This window comes from Nerophis ophidion, linkage group LG19, assembly GCF_033978795.1.
Source record: "Nerophis ophidion isolate RoL-2023_Sa linkage group LG19, RoL_Noph_v1.0, whole genome shotgun sequence".
In the NCBI taxonomy this organism is placed as follows: domain Eukaryota; kingdom Metazoa; phylum Chordata; class Actinopteri; order Syngnathiformes; family Syngnathidae; genus Nerophis; species Nerophis ophidion.
In genome coordinates, this window is record NC_084629.1 from 16782553 (window position 1) to 16799937 (window position 17385).

The window sequence follows — 17385 nt, forward strand, 5'->3', positions numbered from 1 at the left end:
CGGCTCTTTGGCATCTCTGATGCGGTTTAGCTGCATAATCGCCGACCTCCCAGACTGTTACGGGGAGATTCCGGATTTTGGTGCCTCTCCCGGACATCATCTGGGGTCAACGTTTTCCGATTTTCTCTCGTACTACCACAGTGAGGGCATGCCGTGATGGTTTTACTATTAACGTCCTCTACAACATGTCATTGCGCCTGCCTTTCACGCAATGCTATCTGCGTGCCGACCGGACACATGCTTGCCAGTCCAACAAAATGTTGTATGTGGCTTCCGCAAATACACGTACATGACTGCAAGGCATACTGGGTGATACAGTTTACACTGACGGTTGTTATATAAACAACTTTAACACTCTTACTACCCACACCAAACAAGAATGACAAACACATTTTGGGAGAACATCCTCACAGTAACAAAACATAAAGCAACACAACAAATACCCAGAATTCTTTGCATCCATGACTATTCCTGACTATACTTTACACCCCCCCTGCATCGTTTGAGTTGGGCGGGGTTGGAGGCGCTGGGGTGTGAAGTATAGTCAGGAATAGTCATGGATGCAAAGGATTCTGGGTTTTTGTTGTGTTGCGTTTATGTTGTGTTACTGTAAGGATGTTCTCCCGAAATGTGTTTGTCATTCTTGTTTGGTGTGGGTTCACAGTGTGGTGCATATTAGTAAGAGAGTTAAAGTTGTTTAAATCACAACCGTCACCCAGTATGCCTTGCAGTCGTGTACGTGTATCTGCGGAAGCCACAAACAACATTTTGCTGGACTGCCAAGCAGTTTGTACATGTTGTAGAAGGCGTCTAAGACAATGGCTTCATAGCACGGCCTTATACTTGTTGTCTGGATGACCACCAGCAGACATTCGCGAGAATGGTTGCGGCTTCCATTGTCTTCTTTATTTTGTGAAACGGGTCAAAACGGCTCTTTGAGTGGTAAAGGTTGCCGACCCCTGCTTTAGGGGATCAAATCCTTATTTCCTCCCTGGATGTGCAGAGTTAAACGCAAACTCCGACAGTAGAGAAGGCAACAGACTGAATGAAATGCGAGAACAGAAATGCTACAAAGAAATTGCGATTATATGTACAAGACCCTGTTTTCCTTGTTGTCCGATGTATGCGTGTGCCGGTGCGTGCACGTGTCCACCGTTCTTCAGTGTGGGACTGTCTCGTCCAGGATGTCACGATTAGAAATCCCATAGAAAAAAAAAAAAGACGGTGGGAGAAGTCCCCCTCGAATTTGGATGATGTCGTCCGTCCGCGCCGACGACCCCGCCCATGCCCCCGCCAGGGGGTTACCAGATGACGCTGGAGATGCTGGTCTCCCGGGGCAACAGCGGCAGCATGGCATTGTTGGCGTGCGCCTCCTCCAGGCTGTGATCCCGGCCCTTCCCGGGAGGCCTCTGGCCGTTGAGCAGCGTGAGCGGGATGTTGCAGTAGGTGTGCTGGTTCCCCAGCGAGGAGAGCGGCGGCAGGGTGCCCCCCGCCGGCAGGTCGTACTCGTAGCTGCGGTAGTAGTGTTTCTGCCTCACCGTGGTGTGGTACGAGTTGTGGAAGGACGAGCGCAGCTCCGGGTGGGCTGTGGCCATGGCGGTGGAGGTGGCCGCCGCCATGGAGATGGCCGAGACGGTCTGCAGCTCGCCGAAGGCGCCCTGCTCGCTGACGTCCAGCGCCGGCTCGTGGCCCAGCATGGGCTCGGTGCGGCGGAAGGGCATCTCGTACTGCAGCTGCTTCCAGAACTTGGAGTGGAGCTTGTTGCTCTTGGGGCCGCGCCACTTGATGACGGTGAGCGTCTTGATGGTGTGTTTGAGCGCCTCCACTTCCTGGTAATTCATGATGCCGCGCAGCTCGGCGCACTCGATGAGGATGACCTTGATCTCGCCGGTGGCCAGCATGTTGCGTAACCGCGTCTCCAGCTCAAAGATGCTCCAGCCCCGCCGCACCACGTAGTTGGGCGTCATGACGATGATGAGGCGCTTGCTCTGGTCCACGCAGCGCGCCACGTCCTCGATGTAGGCTGCGGGAGGCAACAAACATCCACGTTAGAGTGGCGGGATAATTGAAGGCTGGTCTTTGGGAGGACGAGGGACAACACGGAACAATGGATGGACAGCGTTGACACAAGACAATGACAGCTAGTGATTTTCTTGTCAGTGAGCGCCATCTTTTTTTTTTTCTTCACTCTTTCCTGGGGCAAGTCTGGGATTTGTGCTCGACATCTATAATATTTTTCTAATCAGGGGTGTCCAAAACTGCAAAACACGCCAACCACTTTGATACATTTTGATCATTAAAGATGAAAAGCGTAACACAATATAATGTGTAGTATAATATCTGATAATACTTTTAGTAGATAATAGTACAAAACCTACTTCTCATATTTTCCACGATATTTGCAAACTAGTTTGTTTAAGTCGGCAGTGTTTTAGCTAATTCTAAATCACTAATCCTGGTCTCCATGGCGACAAATAAAGTAAGTTTGTCCAGGGACATCAGTCCAGACTTTTACAAACAATAAAAAAAATTACATAATATTTTGTTATAATAAGAACAATTCATGTAATCATTGTAGTATTGAGTAGATATGGCTCTTGTACTTGGTATCGTTACAGTCGATGCATGTATAGAGCCACCCTTTTGTTTACATTCAGGAGCTTCACTACGGTGTGTAGTGAAGCATGTTTAGCTATACCTCGTGACACTTGTGATTTAGTGCTATATAAATAAACATTGATTGATTGATTAAAGTCCACGAACAAGGAATCGCATGTTTTTTTTGTATTTTTTTTTTATTGTGTATGACTGCAGAATAAGCCACCACGGGGCCAAACAAAGTTGCGAGTGTCAGTACTTTGATGAGATTAAACACGTTATTTTGTGTACAATCTGTATTTATAATATGTTGTGAAAATGACATTTCATATTTTCTGAAGCTCATCTTGTACTTAACTTTGTTTATAGGGTTAGGCGCAATAAGTGTTCAACTACAGCCTAGTTGGGCGGGTGATTTACTAAGACTGCGTGTGCGATTATAAAGTGGTGCAGGCCGCATTATTTAAATGAGGATTTTGCGTTTACTACACGTGGCATCACCATGGAAACACTCATTTACTGCAGATTTATGTTATCAAAAATATTTTCTCAAGAGTGTAAAAATCCACTCCATCCCATTCATCCATCCATTTTCTACCGCTTATTCCGTTTGGGGTCACGGGGGGAGCTGGTGCCTATTTCAGCTACAATCGGGTGGAAGGCGGGGTACACCCTGGACAAGTCGCCACCTCCATCCCATTTTAAATACTTTTTTCATGATCACTTTAATATTTGCCTTTAAACCCTTTCGAAATACATCCAAATCTGCACTGATTTAGGTAAATAAACAGTAGCCTTATCGGACTCGAGACCATTGCCTGAAACCCGGAGGTGCCCGGATGTTACCCTTGGTCACGTGATTGCAACCCAGCTACAGTAGTTATTGTTCACTAGTGACTTTATTTTGTTAAAGAAATGTATGTAGCATTCTCTACCACAAATTTAATACATCATCTGATTTTCAACGATACTAAAATGTTCTACATTTAATAAGACAAGATTTATTAACGTGTGGTATTGAGTTTAGTTTGCTTACATGCTATGATGCATTTCACTTCAATAATATATTGTTGAAGTATCAGATCAGGACTCGAAATTAGAACAGATCCGAGGCCCAAAAAATCGGAACAGGACATCCCTAGTAAAAATCCAATATATAGGGCCTAATTTATTAAGATCCAATACCTCGCGCTAAACAGCAAGCACAATCTATAAAACAGCATGTACTATTAGTGGCCGTTTTGAATGCAAATTATGAAGAATGCGTGTGCAATATTTAAATGAGGATTTTGCATGTACTATGCGGGGCTTCACCATGGAGACACTTTCCTTTAAGCATGATAACATGAATATGCAGTAAAGGAAAGTGTCTCCATGGTGATGCCCCGCATGCATGGTGTTTTGCTATGATTCCAAAATGCAGGAGACATGTATCACTTTTTATGGGCATTAGAAGCATCTAGAGTGATACCACTTAGTCTCTTTTACCGAATGCATTCATTGAGAAGAGAATGCACTTACTCCGCTACAGATGAAAAACAATACATACCTAAAAAACGTTTTTTTTTCATGTAAGAAACATTTTAGTAGATGTTCTATGCAAAAACAACGAACATCCATAAAAAAAAAATAAAGGTCACCAAAACGCATCAAATAAATTAGTTGTATTTAGCTCCTTAGGTCATGGAGCAGTTTTAAAACTATAAAATGATGTTGCTAAATAGACAATGTATGTAATATTTTATATTTCTGACCGTACAAAATGTTGACACATATGTGGGACGGAGAATTCTCCTCTGAGCACTGATCCTGCAGGTGTGTGTGGAACTGTCAGTTTGCACGTCCTTCTGAAACGTGCTAAATAAAATGCAAAACAGGGTTTTGAAAAACAGTGATGAGTGTTGACAAATTGTTATATTTGCATCTTCTCCTCCCAGTATTTGTGGGCGTTTTAATGACCAGCATATGTTTAGCATATTATTGAAGACAGAGACGCAAAATGGATTGCACGCTTTATCCTGCTAACTTAACATATGCAATCCACTTCGCACACGCTTAGTAGATCAGCTTAGCGTGTGCTATCAAGTTTTGCATATGTTTTAGTACACGCAAAACTTAAGTAAATCAGGCCCTAAATATCTAAATATTAGTTTTGACTGTCTATACAGACTTCCTCAGAGCGGTCGCTGCTTCCTGGGGTGATGTCACGTCTCTAAAATTAGCTGTTTTGGCTTCCCAGACCTCTTAATATATAACATTTATTTTTCTGCAAACAATAATGTTTTATTTATAGTGTTGGGAGAATGTTTCGACATAAGGGGAAAAAGGTAACGATCCTTCAGCCAGGTTACTTACAGAAACTTTGTTTGCGACTTTTACTTCCTCTGTTTAGTCAAGTTTATTGTCCTCTTGGTGCTGAGCGCCAGGCAGACCTCACAAACTGTGATTGAGCCTTTTTTTAATGTAGCAAAAGTGGCAAATGAGATTTTTGTGTTGTTCAATTTAATGAGAGTGCATATTTTTTAAAAGTACCTTTTATTTACTTTGGTAATATTTGCGTACACGTGCTAGAGCACCTCAACGTGCTGTTACTGGCACCCAGTGACCAGTCAGAATACACTACTAAATACATTCATCTAATAAAGTAACCAAATTGAACCTAAATAATCTAATTGGTTCATCTCTCTTAAAAAACGAACAACATAGATTCCCGACCCACTAATCCGATTGGACTATAAAGATCCTTAGTAGAATACAGCCGCAGTTTATTTATCATGGTTTTTTTTACGCATTTTACTGTTTTCTGCACGTAAAACAACAATTATTCTATGTAAAATGTGTTATGTGTTGATGTTATTGTGTCTGGAACAGATTAATCAAATTCAATTTTATTTTTTAATGCAATTTTTTTTTTTTTACGGGGTTTGTATAATTTTTCGTCTGACCTTTTGGATGGAACACATTTTTTTTAACTTTTTTTTTTGCTGCTTGTGCTTTGGAAGGCGGCTGCATCTTCAGTAGTTCTGTAGTTGTACATTTTTTAAGCGTATCTTTTATCTTTGATTATTACTATTATTATTATTATTATTATTATTTATCAGCTCTTATAAACATATATTTTATCTTTTTTTTATGTTTTCCTTGGAGACAATGAATCCCTTTTTTTTATGCCTGGTTCCTCTGGTATATATTTTTATTTTACTTTTATATTTTTATTCCCATTGTTGCTTTTTATTTTTATTCTTATTGTAATATTTTTCTATTTTGTTTCCATTTCTACCCCTATTATTTACTTGTTACTTTTTAAATTGATTTCAACTCTGTACACTGCTGCTAGAATTTATATTTTCCTGAAGGTACTCTCCTGAAGGAATCAATAACGTACCACTGTACATCTCATCAATTGGTGTTGTCTCGATAACACTTTTTCACTCCTGCTATGATTACGATATTAAAGTCTTGAGTTTGATACCAGTATTGATACGATATCAACAGGAATCATACTGTACATACTTGTAATATTTTGTAGTGTGGACTGTGTATTCATTTTCAATCACCTGGAATGCACTTATGCTGTCTTTAAGTTGAAGTGGAGTGGTAATTATTGATTTGGCCTCACCTAGTGGCTACAATAATTTATCAAGCGAAGCTCATGACGCAGCAAAGTTGAGTGATGTTACAGGACACGTTCTGATACGCTTCCGCCTTGGAGATTTTGTAAGTGTAAGTAACATGCAAATACAATTATTTGATACGTGTTTATAATGACAAATGTGCTATTTTTGACCGCAATGTTGTTCAAGTCAGGATCCTTATTACGTATGTCTACCTTGTGTGCTATTTTGTGCTTAGCTGATGTGTAGCTGCCAGCTCCTAGTAGTCTATGTGGTTACCTTGGTTTTTAAATGACTTCACTAAAATGTCCAACTTTTCACAGAGAAAAGCACTGAAGGACTGCTCGGATATTTTAGATGCAAACCGATACTGGGTTTTTTTCTGCTATCGGACCGATATCCCATTTAGACACTGCCATTATCAACTGTGAATACATTGAATTTCCAGAATATGCATAGGGCAGTAAAAGCACATGTTGGACACCCCCGCCTTAGACGTTTGGACTATTTGGTAGTGTTTGTGTCTGAAACCAGGGGTTTTTAACCTTTTCGACATCGGAGCTCCTCAAATATTAACACTGAATAAGTAATCTTACTCTTGATTTGAATCATATTCAATAAATATATCTGACATACTTTTGGTTTAAAATCTGGTCAAATTATATGAAACCATGAATGGATCACAAAGATTATAGTCAAGGCTTAGGTCAGGCTGATTAGAAATCCATCCATCCATCCATTTTCTACCGCTTATTCCCTTTCGGGGTCGCGGGGGGCGCTGGCGCCTATCTCAGCTACAATCGGGCGGAAGGCAGGGTACACCCTGGACAAGTCGCCACCTCATCGCAGGGCCAACACAGATAGACAGACAACATTCACACTCACATTCACACACTAGGGCCAATTTAGTGTTGCCAATCAACCTATCCCCAGGTGCATGTCTTTGGAAGTGGGAGGAAGCCGGAGTACCCGGAGGGAACCCACGCATTCACGGGGAGAACATGCAAACTCCACACAGAAAGATCCCGAGCCTGGATTTGAACCCAGGACTGCAGGAACTTCGTATTGTGAGGCAGACGCACTAACCCCTCTGCCACCGTGAAGCCCATATATATAATATATATATATATATATATATATATATATATATATATATATATATATATATAATATATACTTTCTAATTACACATACTGCTGAAGACCAAACTAAAATAAATAAATAAATACATTTACATAAAATTACACAGAGCTAAAATAGATAGATTACAACTAAATCAATAATAAATAACAATAACAATAATAATAATATACATGTCAATTAAATAGACTGTCAATAAAATTAAAGTGAAGTGAATTATATTTGTGACTCAAAACACTTTAAATTTGAAAACCCATTATCTACATTTTTAAGCTACATTTAAATCAGTGTGGTTGGCAGGTGGGTAAAGTGTCTTGCTCAAAGACACGACAGCAGTGACTAGGATGGCGGTTGAGAAACTTCTTTATGGCTTTATCTCCAGACTTATTCTGTTTGTTTTAGACATAGTGGTGTATAAAGAGAGTGTGGCCAACTCGGTTTCAGTCAATCTCCTCAATGATTGGTAGAAAGGTACTCACGTGAGGAGAGGGCGCCATGACTGCTACCAACTTTAAGCTGATGCTATGTGTTTGTGGCGCTTCCTCGTTCGTTTTATGACGTGTAAAAACGCCCTGTTGTGCGAGGTTAACATCCGCGTTTTGTTCAGAAGAAAACACACAGAAGCTAATACAAGTAATAACACAAAAAAATTAATAAATTAAAGAGATGGTTTGACAAAAACAGACTATCTTTGAATATCAGTAAAACTAAAATAATGCAATTATGTAACCGAAGAAGCGAAATTTAAACACAAATACAAATAAATTGAAAATACATTGAAAGAGTAAAATAAACTACATTTTGGGTGTAATAATAGTTGAGAAAATTAACTGAAGATCTCATATAAAAATATACTACATAAAGTGGCAAGAAATACGTCAATAGTGATTAAAACAAAAGTTCTGGACCAAAAATCCCTTCATATTCTCTACTGCTCGCCAGTGTTACCATATCTGAGGTATTGTGCAGAAATATGGGGAAATAACTGCAAAAGTGCACTTAATCACTCAGCACAGGGGTGTCAAACTCATTTTAGATCGGGGGCCACATGGAAAAATGTACTCCGAAATGGGCCGATAATTATGACAAAATAATAGAATGGAAAATAACACAATATGTTAGTGAAAACGTCAGCAGCTAACTTAAAATCCTTTGTTTGTTTACTTATGTTTAATGTATCGTAAGAATTTTTTTTGTTAAAATAAAGCCAATGATGCAATTTTTTGTGGTCCCCTTTCTTTAGGAAAGTATCAAAAAGTACCAATATGTAGCAAAATATTGGTATCGGGACAACACTAGTATATAAACATTTTATTTAGGTTTATTTCTTCAGAAAAACTAACGTCAAAACGATATCAATTGCATGCATCCGGTGCACAGAAGCACGACGTCCATGGTAGCAAAGATGGCGCCTGCGGTTTCGTTGGCCACACTCTCTTTGGTTAAATATTGTCAATACTGCCACAAGTGGTGGAAATGTGTAGTACAACTGAGTCCCTATGCGGTCCGTAGCTGAAAAACTGATATTTTTTCAGGTGGCCCTATTGTAAGAAACACTGCCTTTCACATTTTTGCCACTTTAGTCGCCCATAAAGCTCAACTGCTGGCTATAAATGGCAAGGGATGACGGACCAAAAATGCCAGAGGTTCAGGTGAGGTTTCTGTTTAAGGGGTAAAAAGGGGTTCCCTTGGCGTCGTCCTGACAGCAGCTAAATGAGAGCATGGCAACAAGACTGAAGGCAAGTACCTCCAAAGAGCCGCGTGTCGTCCTGGTAATGCTCAGTGGTGAGACCTAAACATAAACATGTTAACATTCAGGTCAAGAACACAGCACAAGACACGCAAACATGCTCAACACAATCTCCCGTCATTGATCTTTTATTTCACATTGGATCCAATCAGAAACCCCCCACCCTCCCCCAACTGTCTGATTGGACATTCATCCACAACAATTTGGCTGGCGGCAAGTCTCCTTTGATTAAAAGGAAACGAGGCAGCGCAGTCAGCGGGGCTCGCAGCCTTCAACACGTTTGCCACTGATGTTTAATTCTGTAAGGTCCCACCAAGACGTGTTTGCGTTTCATCTGATCCGCGTGAAGCCGACAGTACAAACACCAGGCATCGCTGGCAACTAGAGCACGCCGTGTACCGGGGGGCCCCCCCAGACAGCCGCGGCGAGCATGCATGAGAATTTGTTCAGACGGAATTTTCATTGCTTTAAAAATGCATGGCTGAAAGGCACGGAAGAAATGTGTTTATTACATCAGCGAGCACTGGCGGCGTGACGCTACCATCTGACGTATCGCTACGGAACGTTCTGCCGAGTTCCCCCCGCATGGTGCGCGTTAAACGAGGGACAGGAAATGTTGCATAGTCAGAGGTCTTGTTCCGTAAACCGCGCAGTCGCTGGCTAGCAACAGTGCTGAGGAGAAACCGGGTCTAGAAATCCCGCCCGCCTGTCGTTAAAATCTCCTATTTGGAAAACACTTCGAAATACGAAAACGGTCGCGTTGTAACGGTACATGTGCAGTGGAACCTCAATTTACAAACTTAATCGGTTCTTGAACAGGGTTAGCAAATTTCATGTTGAAAGAAACGTATCCATAACAAACGATGTGAATATAAATAATGAATAATAATCGCCAAAAGTCCATATTTTAGTAAAAGTTTGTACACTTGGAAAACAACACAAAGCTCAATGCAGTACTGTATATCCAAGAGACGTAAGGGATTGATGGACCAACTTCATATTTTCCATATTTTACTTTTCTCCTCAACGCTTTGAACACTGGGGCTTATAAAACGGCGCAGCTCATTTAGGGTTGTGGAGGGGGGCGTGGCCCGTGGGCCTGCCGCGGAACAGGGTGTGCCAGGACCGGCCTCGAAGACAGCGACAGGTGAGTAAATGGCCCAGGTGGGCCTTGTTATCTGATCACCTGTCACCTTTATTTGCAGCAGCCGGGAGGAAAGACGCGGTTGGAGCTGGAGTGGGAGCCAGAGAGAGAGCGAGAGAAACAGACGCAGAGAAAACATTTTGCTGGAAAGCAAATTACTTGCACGATTTTATGAAAATAAAACAGTGTTGTAACCCTGATCCAGGCTCTCGTGGCAGTGTGTGGTGGTCCGAGGAACCCACTAGAGGTCAACTTCTACAATGGTGTTTTCTTACTGCCGTGTGACAGGCACCGTTTGTAAATAAGCATTTATAAAATCATATATCTGCGGCCGGTGCGGTGCAGCTAATATAGGCAAAAAAATGTATTTCTTAAAAAAATTGGTGGGTGCGGCTTTGAAGCCCGGAAAATACAATAAGAAATATGAATAATGAATAATAATCGCCAAAAGTCCATACTTTAGTAAAAGTTGGTACAATTAAAAAACAACATAAAGCGTTATGCAGTACTGTATATCGAAGAGACAACTTCATATTTTCGGTATTTTAATTTTTTTCCCCTCAAACCTTTGAACTCCGCGGCTTGTAAAACGGTGCAGCTCATTTATGGGTGTTTTCTTCACTAACGGCCATAAAGTTTTGTATTCAACAAATAGAGACACTAAAAAAGCTGTGTTATTGTTTGTGCTGTGGCGCCATCTTTTGGTTGAGTTCGCTCATTGCTCGGGCTGTGGGTTTCCGTTTTGTCCCGTGAACCAGAAGTACAACCGTCCATAGCTTCTTTTAAAGGATTCTTCTTTCATCACTACAAGCAACGTTTGTAAGTTTTACAATGCAACTAAAACAATTCTCACTTACTAAACCATCCCATGTGTGATGTCTGTGGGAGTCTTGTCATGCTTATTTGTACGTGATATCATAATGCAATCAAGCTAGTGTTGTTAGCATTAGCAGATATGCTAACACATTTACAAATCTCTGTGTTAGCAGTCTTAACTTACAATAGCATTTTTTTTTTTTTGTATTGTTTCAGTTTCATAAATTAACCAAGACGTCACCGTGGATTTATTGAGTCTGTTAAGCTGATTAGAGAACTAGCTTCTGGGGCTAGCGGGTCCATGACGATGACTTCTGTTTTGTTTGATCAGCCGTTTTACTACCGTGTGACAGGCACCGTTTGTAAATAAGCATTTACAAAATCATATTTGCGGCTTAGAGTCTGATGCGGCTAATATATGAAAAACAATTTAATTCTTCTAAAATTTGGTGGGTGCAGCATACGATAAGAAAATACGATAAGAACAAAGTACAAAAAACAACAATCTGCAGTGTCCTCTCTAGCAGCTGCCCTGCCGAAGCGTACACACATTGTCACTAGCCCTGTGGTGCACACACAGTTTGAAATCACAAAACTCCTTGACTTTAACTTTTTATCCTACAAAGAGTAGGACAAAAAATTAAATCCATTTTACTGTGTCTTCTGGGCGTTCAGCGGAAAGACGAGACATGGTGGAGAAGAACATTTCGACAAGGCTGTGGCTACTTTTTCAATGTTTCAAACCACACAATGTTTGTCAATTGCTTTCTTTGGACTCATATTGAACAAGCAAAACTACAACAACGCTGAAAAAATGGCTTAAAAGACTTTAAAGGCCTACTGAAATTAGATTTTTTTATTTAAACGGGGATAGCAGGTCCATTCTATGTGCCATATTTGATCATTTCGCCATATTTTTGCTGAAAGGATTTAGTAGAGAACATCCACGATAAAGTTCGCAACTTTTGGTGCTGATAAAAAAGCCTCACCTTTACTGGAAGTCGCAGACGATGACGTCACAAGGGTGAGGGCTCCTCACGTCCACACATTACTTATAATGTGAGCCTCCGGCAGCAAGAGCTATTCGGACCGAGAAAATGACAATTTCCCCATTAATTTGAGTGAGGATGAAAGATTTGTGGATGATGAAATTGATAGCGAAGGACTAGAAAAAAAAATAAAAAAAAATAAAATGCAAAGCGACAGCTCCAGGCGGCGGCAGTGTGAGCGTTTCAGATGTAATTAGACACACTTACTAGGATAATTCTGGAAGATCCCTTTTCTGCTTATTGTTTTAATAGTGTTATAGTGAGATTATGAAGACATACCTCGAGGTCGGATGGCTGCGGTGAACACGCAGTGTCTCAGAGGAGCCAAGCTCACATCTGCCTTTTAAACAGCTACTGCAGGGGAATGAATAATCCAATGATGTCTCCGGTAAGACATATATCACAATTTTCCCATCCAAAAACATGCTGGTTGACGTAGAGAAACGTTTTCGCTTGACCGCTCTGTGTTAAAAACAAAGAAACACCGGCTGTGTCTCGGTGCTAAAGTCAGCTGCAATACACCGCTTTCCACCAACAGCATTCTTCTTTATAGTCTCCATTATTAATTGAACATATTGCAAAAGATTCAGCAACACAGATGTCCAAATTACTGTGTAATTATGCGGTGAAAAGAGATGACTTTTAGCCGTAACTGGTGCTGAGCTAATATCTCCTGACAGTCCGTGACGTCATGCGCACGCGTCATCATTCCGCGACGTTTTCAACAAGAAACTCGCGGGAAATTTAAAATTGCAATTTAGTAAACTAAACCGGCCGTATTGGCATGTGTTGCAATGTTAATATTTCATCATTGATATATAAACTAGCAGACTGCTTGGTCGGTAGTAGTGGGTTTCAGTAGGCCTTTAAGGGCACAAAAAATGGCAATTAGCTGTTCAGCTGACTGAATGATCGCCGGAATGGATCAGCACGCACATAATGGATGTGCTGCCGGGCACAAAATGGGTCCAACAAAGTCTATTTCTATCCTGTTTGTGGCTCGTAAATAGAAAAGTTCATACAACGAAGTGTTCGTAAACCGAAGTTCCACTGTGTTCATATTTCAAGCATTTAGAGCTGCGTATTAAAGGCCTACTGAAACCCACTACTACCCACCACGCAGTCTGATTGTTTATATATCAATGATGAAATATTAACATTGCAACACATGCCAATACGGCCTTTTTAGTTTACTAAATTGCAATTTTAAATTTCCCGCAAGTTTCTTGTTGAAAACGTCGCGGAATGATGACGCGTATGCGTGACGTCACGGACTGTCAGGAAATATTAGCAGCAGCACCACTCGCGGCTAAAAGTCCTCTGCTTTAACCGCATAATTACACAGTATTTTGGACATCTGTGTTGCTGAATCTTTTGCAATGTGTTCATTTAATAATGGAGACTATAAAAACAATGCTGTTGGTGGAAAGCGGTGTATTGCAGGTGTCTTTAGCACCGAGACACAGCCGATGTTTCTTTGTTTGTTGTGAAGCATTAACACAGAGCGGTCAAGCGAACATGTTTTCTCTACGTCAACCAGCATGTTTTTGGATGGGGAAATTGTGATATAAATCTTACCGGAGAAACATTGGATTATTCGTCGTCCTGCAGCTTCTCTCTGAGACAGTTCGTGTTCACCACAGCCATCCGACCTGGAGGTATGTCTTTACAATCTTTTACAATCTTTAAAATCTCACTAAAACATTATTAAAACAATAAGCAGATAAGGGATCTTCCAGAATTATCCTAGTAAATGTGTCTAATTACATCTGAAACGCTCACACTGCCGCCGCCCGGAGCTGTCGCTTCTTTTTCTTTTTTTCTTTTTTCTATTCCTTCACTATCAATATCCTAATTCACAAATCTTTCATCCTCGCTCAAATTAATGGGGAAATTGTTGCTTTCTCGGTCCGAATAGCTCTTACTGCTTGTGGCTCCCATTAAAAAACAATGTGAATATGTGTGGAGCCCTGCAACTAGTGACGTCACGCGCACTTACTTCTGGTACAGGCAGGGCTTTTCTATTAGCGACCAAAAGTTGCGAACTTTATCGTCTATGTTTTCTACTAAATCCTTTCAGCAAAAATATGGCAATATCGCGAAATGATCAAGTATGACACATACAATGGACCTGCTATCCCCGTTTAAATAAGAAAATCTCATTTAAGTAGGCCTTTAATTTCAAACACTTGCTAACGTGACTAAAAGTGGACGAAAATCTACATATTCTTATGTTTCGCTCCCCAAGCGTCCCCTAAGCAAACCAAACGGTGATCTTAAAACTGAGGTACGTAACGAATCGTGACCACAGCGCACCGTCCCACCCTCATAAAGAAAATAGGGAGCAGACAGCAAGAACGATGTCCACAAGTAAACACGAGACACGGAAAGACAGGAAAACATTCAACAGCGGACGAAACAATAAAAACGGAAGCGGCGAAGCTTACTTCCTGTTGGAATGAGGTCTCGGTCTGGGATGAAGAGTTTGTAGCCGTAATGTTTCTCCAGCACGTCAGGGAGGATCTCCAGGGCGAAGCGCTCCTCCTCGCGGGTTTCCTGACTCCACTGGTCAGGGTCCACTTTAGTGTAGGACAAGTAGGCGTCGTAGTCTTTGTTTTCTGGGGGTAAAAAAAAAAATAGAGCGTGAGGAAGGTGAGCCGAGCCGAGGATGTCGTTTTGGCTTGTGCAGCCCTTTGAGACACTCGTGATTTAGGGTTATATAAGTAAACATGGATTGATAAACATTGGTTGAAGGTGGACACATTGCAGAAACATTTTCAGACTTTTTTTATCTTTTAACGATTTTTATACTTTGCAAAAAAAAAAATCACAATTTAATTAAATTTGATGCATGTTTTGTACTTAAAGTGTTCAGTAATTAATTTGTATAGAGTAAAACTAACCATTTAACATTCAGTTCAGTTCAGTTTCAGTTTATTTAGAACATGCACACGATACAATGTAATGCAACACAAAATTCCATTTAATTCATTACAGCACGTCCGAAAAGGAGTACGAAGAAGCAGAGTTTATGTAATCCCACCCTTTTTCATACCATAGCAATTTTAACCAATTTCATTGTTCTCTGTAACAGAACAGTGAAAAAATAAATAATAAATAAACAATATACCATAGTAACCGTACAATTATGTAATTGCATACCATTATTAAATACAGAAATAATCTTTGTCTCAATAAATAAACTGCGATGAGGTGGAGACTTGCCTTCCGCCCGATTGTAGCTGAGATAGGCGCCAGCGCCCCCCGCGACCTCAAAAGGGAATAAGCGGTAGGAAATGGATGGATAAATAAAAAAAATAAATAGATACAAAAAAAAAAAATAATAATTCTTATCAGAGATTAACCAGGAAGGGGCTAGGAATTTTGTTTTTTAGTACAATTCTTATTCATTCCTAAACCAAAAACAATAAACTAATAAACTGAATATTATGAGGTCAATTAACGATTACTATTAACCTATCATTACTTAATGTTACCAATTCTTGTCATTGAGATAAAAACGACTATTGAATATTAAAAACATACTTTTTAATATATTTTTAGCCAGAGAGCTGAAGAAAGTAATTTCTGAAAAATAAACCTCATCAACAAAAAAAAACAAAACAAAAACATCGCTGTGGACTAAATACATTTTTCTTAAGTTTCTGTCCTCCTTGTTTCTTACTGTAATGTTGATTTCATATTGAAATTATGCTGAATCTTGTAATAATGGGTTCTATGGACAACAATTCAAATTGAACAAAGAAAAACAACTAAATGCATATTGTCAGCTACTTATTTTTTTGTTTAAACTTTTACTGTACTCAGGTGATTGTTTTGTCCATTTTAAAGGCCTACTGAAACCCACTACTACCCACCACACAGTCTGATAGTTTATATATCAATGATGAAATATTAACATTGCAACACATGCCAATACGGCCTTTCTAGTTTACTAAATTACAATTTTAGATTTCCCGGGAGTTTCATCTTCGAAACGTCGTGTAATGATGACGTGTACGCAAGAAGTCACAGGTGTTTAGGAAGTATGAGCGATGCACACATCACAGCTAAAAGTCGTCTGCTTTAACGGCATAACTACACAGTATTTTGGACATCTGTGTTGCTGAATCTTTTGCAATTTGTTCAATTAATATTGGAGAAGTCACAGTAGAAAGATGGAGTTGGGAAGCTTAAGCCTTTAGCCACACAAACACACAGTGATTCCTTGTTTAAAATTCCTGGAGGTGAAACTTTCCTATGGATCAGAGCGCGGTCAAGCGGACATGGATCCCGACCACATGTCAACCAGCAGGTTTCCGTGAGAAAATTGTGGTTAAAAAGTCAGTTCTTACCGGAGAAAAGCTTAATTAATGGGACAAAAAAATTGTTCAATCATCATTTTGGTGATAGAAATAAAAAAATTCCAGGTACAGTATTTTTCGGACCATTAGGCAATGAGCAGGTCTATTTTCATGCGTACATTCAGGCTCACCCGATGATACTTTAAAGGGGTCATATTATGATTTTATTTCTAACAAAATAACATCTAATGGTGGTTCTTAGGATAAAGTGTTGCATAAATTATGTTTTACAGACCATCTTCAAGTAACTTTCTAGACGTCTCTTTAGGAAGCACCGTTTCATGTGCTCTGTCTTATTTACGTGCCTCCACTTCGACAGCATGTTCTCCCTGTCATCTTTACTGTAGTATTTAGCGCTTCCATAGCGAGTTTACTGACGGATATAAGTTGGAACTGTGCGCTACTTTATATAAGAAAAGGCAACAGTAGAGGATGAATGCCCCACAACAAGAGGATAGAGAAAAAGAAGGAGCTTTTTCTTCCAGTGCCTCCAGGGAAATGCCCCTGTCTACCTCAAAGAACTGCTCACCCCCAAAACCTCCACACGACACCTCCGCTCCAAACAGGCTTATCTCCTCCAACCTCCAAGGACAAAGCTACGAACTATGGGGGATCGGGTTTTCTGCTCCGCTGCTCCCAGTCTGTGGAACGCTCTCTCCCTGACCACCTGAGGGCACCTCAGACTGTGGATGCTTTTAAAAAAGGCTTAAAAACCCATCTTTAAAAAAAAGCCTTTTTATAGATATGCATGCGGGTTCTAGCTATTGGGCTGTTTCTAGTTTTATATTGTATTTATTTTTATTATCTTTTCATTATTATCATTACTACTATTTGTTTTACACTGTGGCACTTTGAGGTTGTTTGCTCAATGAACATTTTTTTACAAATAAAATCTATTATTATTATTATT

At 40.2% G+C, this 17385-nt stretch overlaps 1 protein-coding gene across 2 annotated transcripts in view; it reads right to left on the reverse strand.

Annotated features, from left to right (window-relative positions):
- Positions 1-714: 714 nt before the first annotated feature.
- Positions 715-17385, reverse strand: part of il1rapl1a (interleukin 1 receptor accessory protein-like 1a) — a 650628-nt gene continuing 633957 nt past the window's right edge. The window contains exons 10-12 of one of the 2 annotated variants that reach the window (XM_061879366.1): positions 14559-14729; positions 9100-9144; positions 715-2023 (exon numbers count right to left, since the gene is read on the reverse strand). In XM_061879366.1, the coding sequence (XP_061735350.1) occupies positions 1302-2023; positions 9100-9144; positions 14559-14729 (938 nt within the window). In that variant the 3' untranslated portion in view covers positions 715-1301. The remainder of the gene's footprint in view (positions 2024-9099; positions 9145-14558; positions 14730-17385) is intronic. The other variant, XM_061879367.1, reaches the window with a different exon arrangement.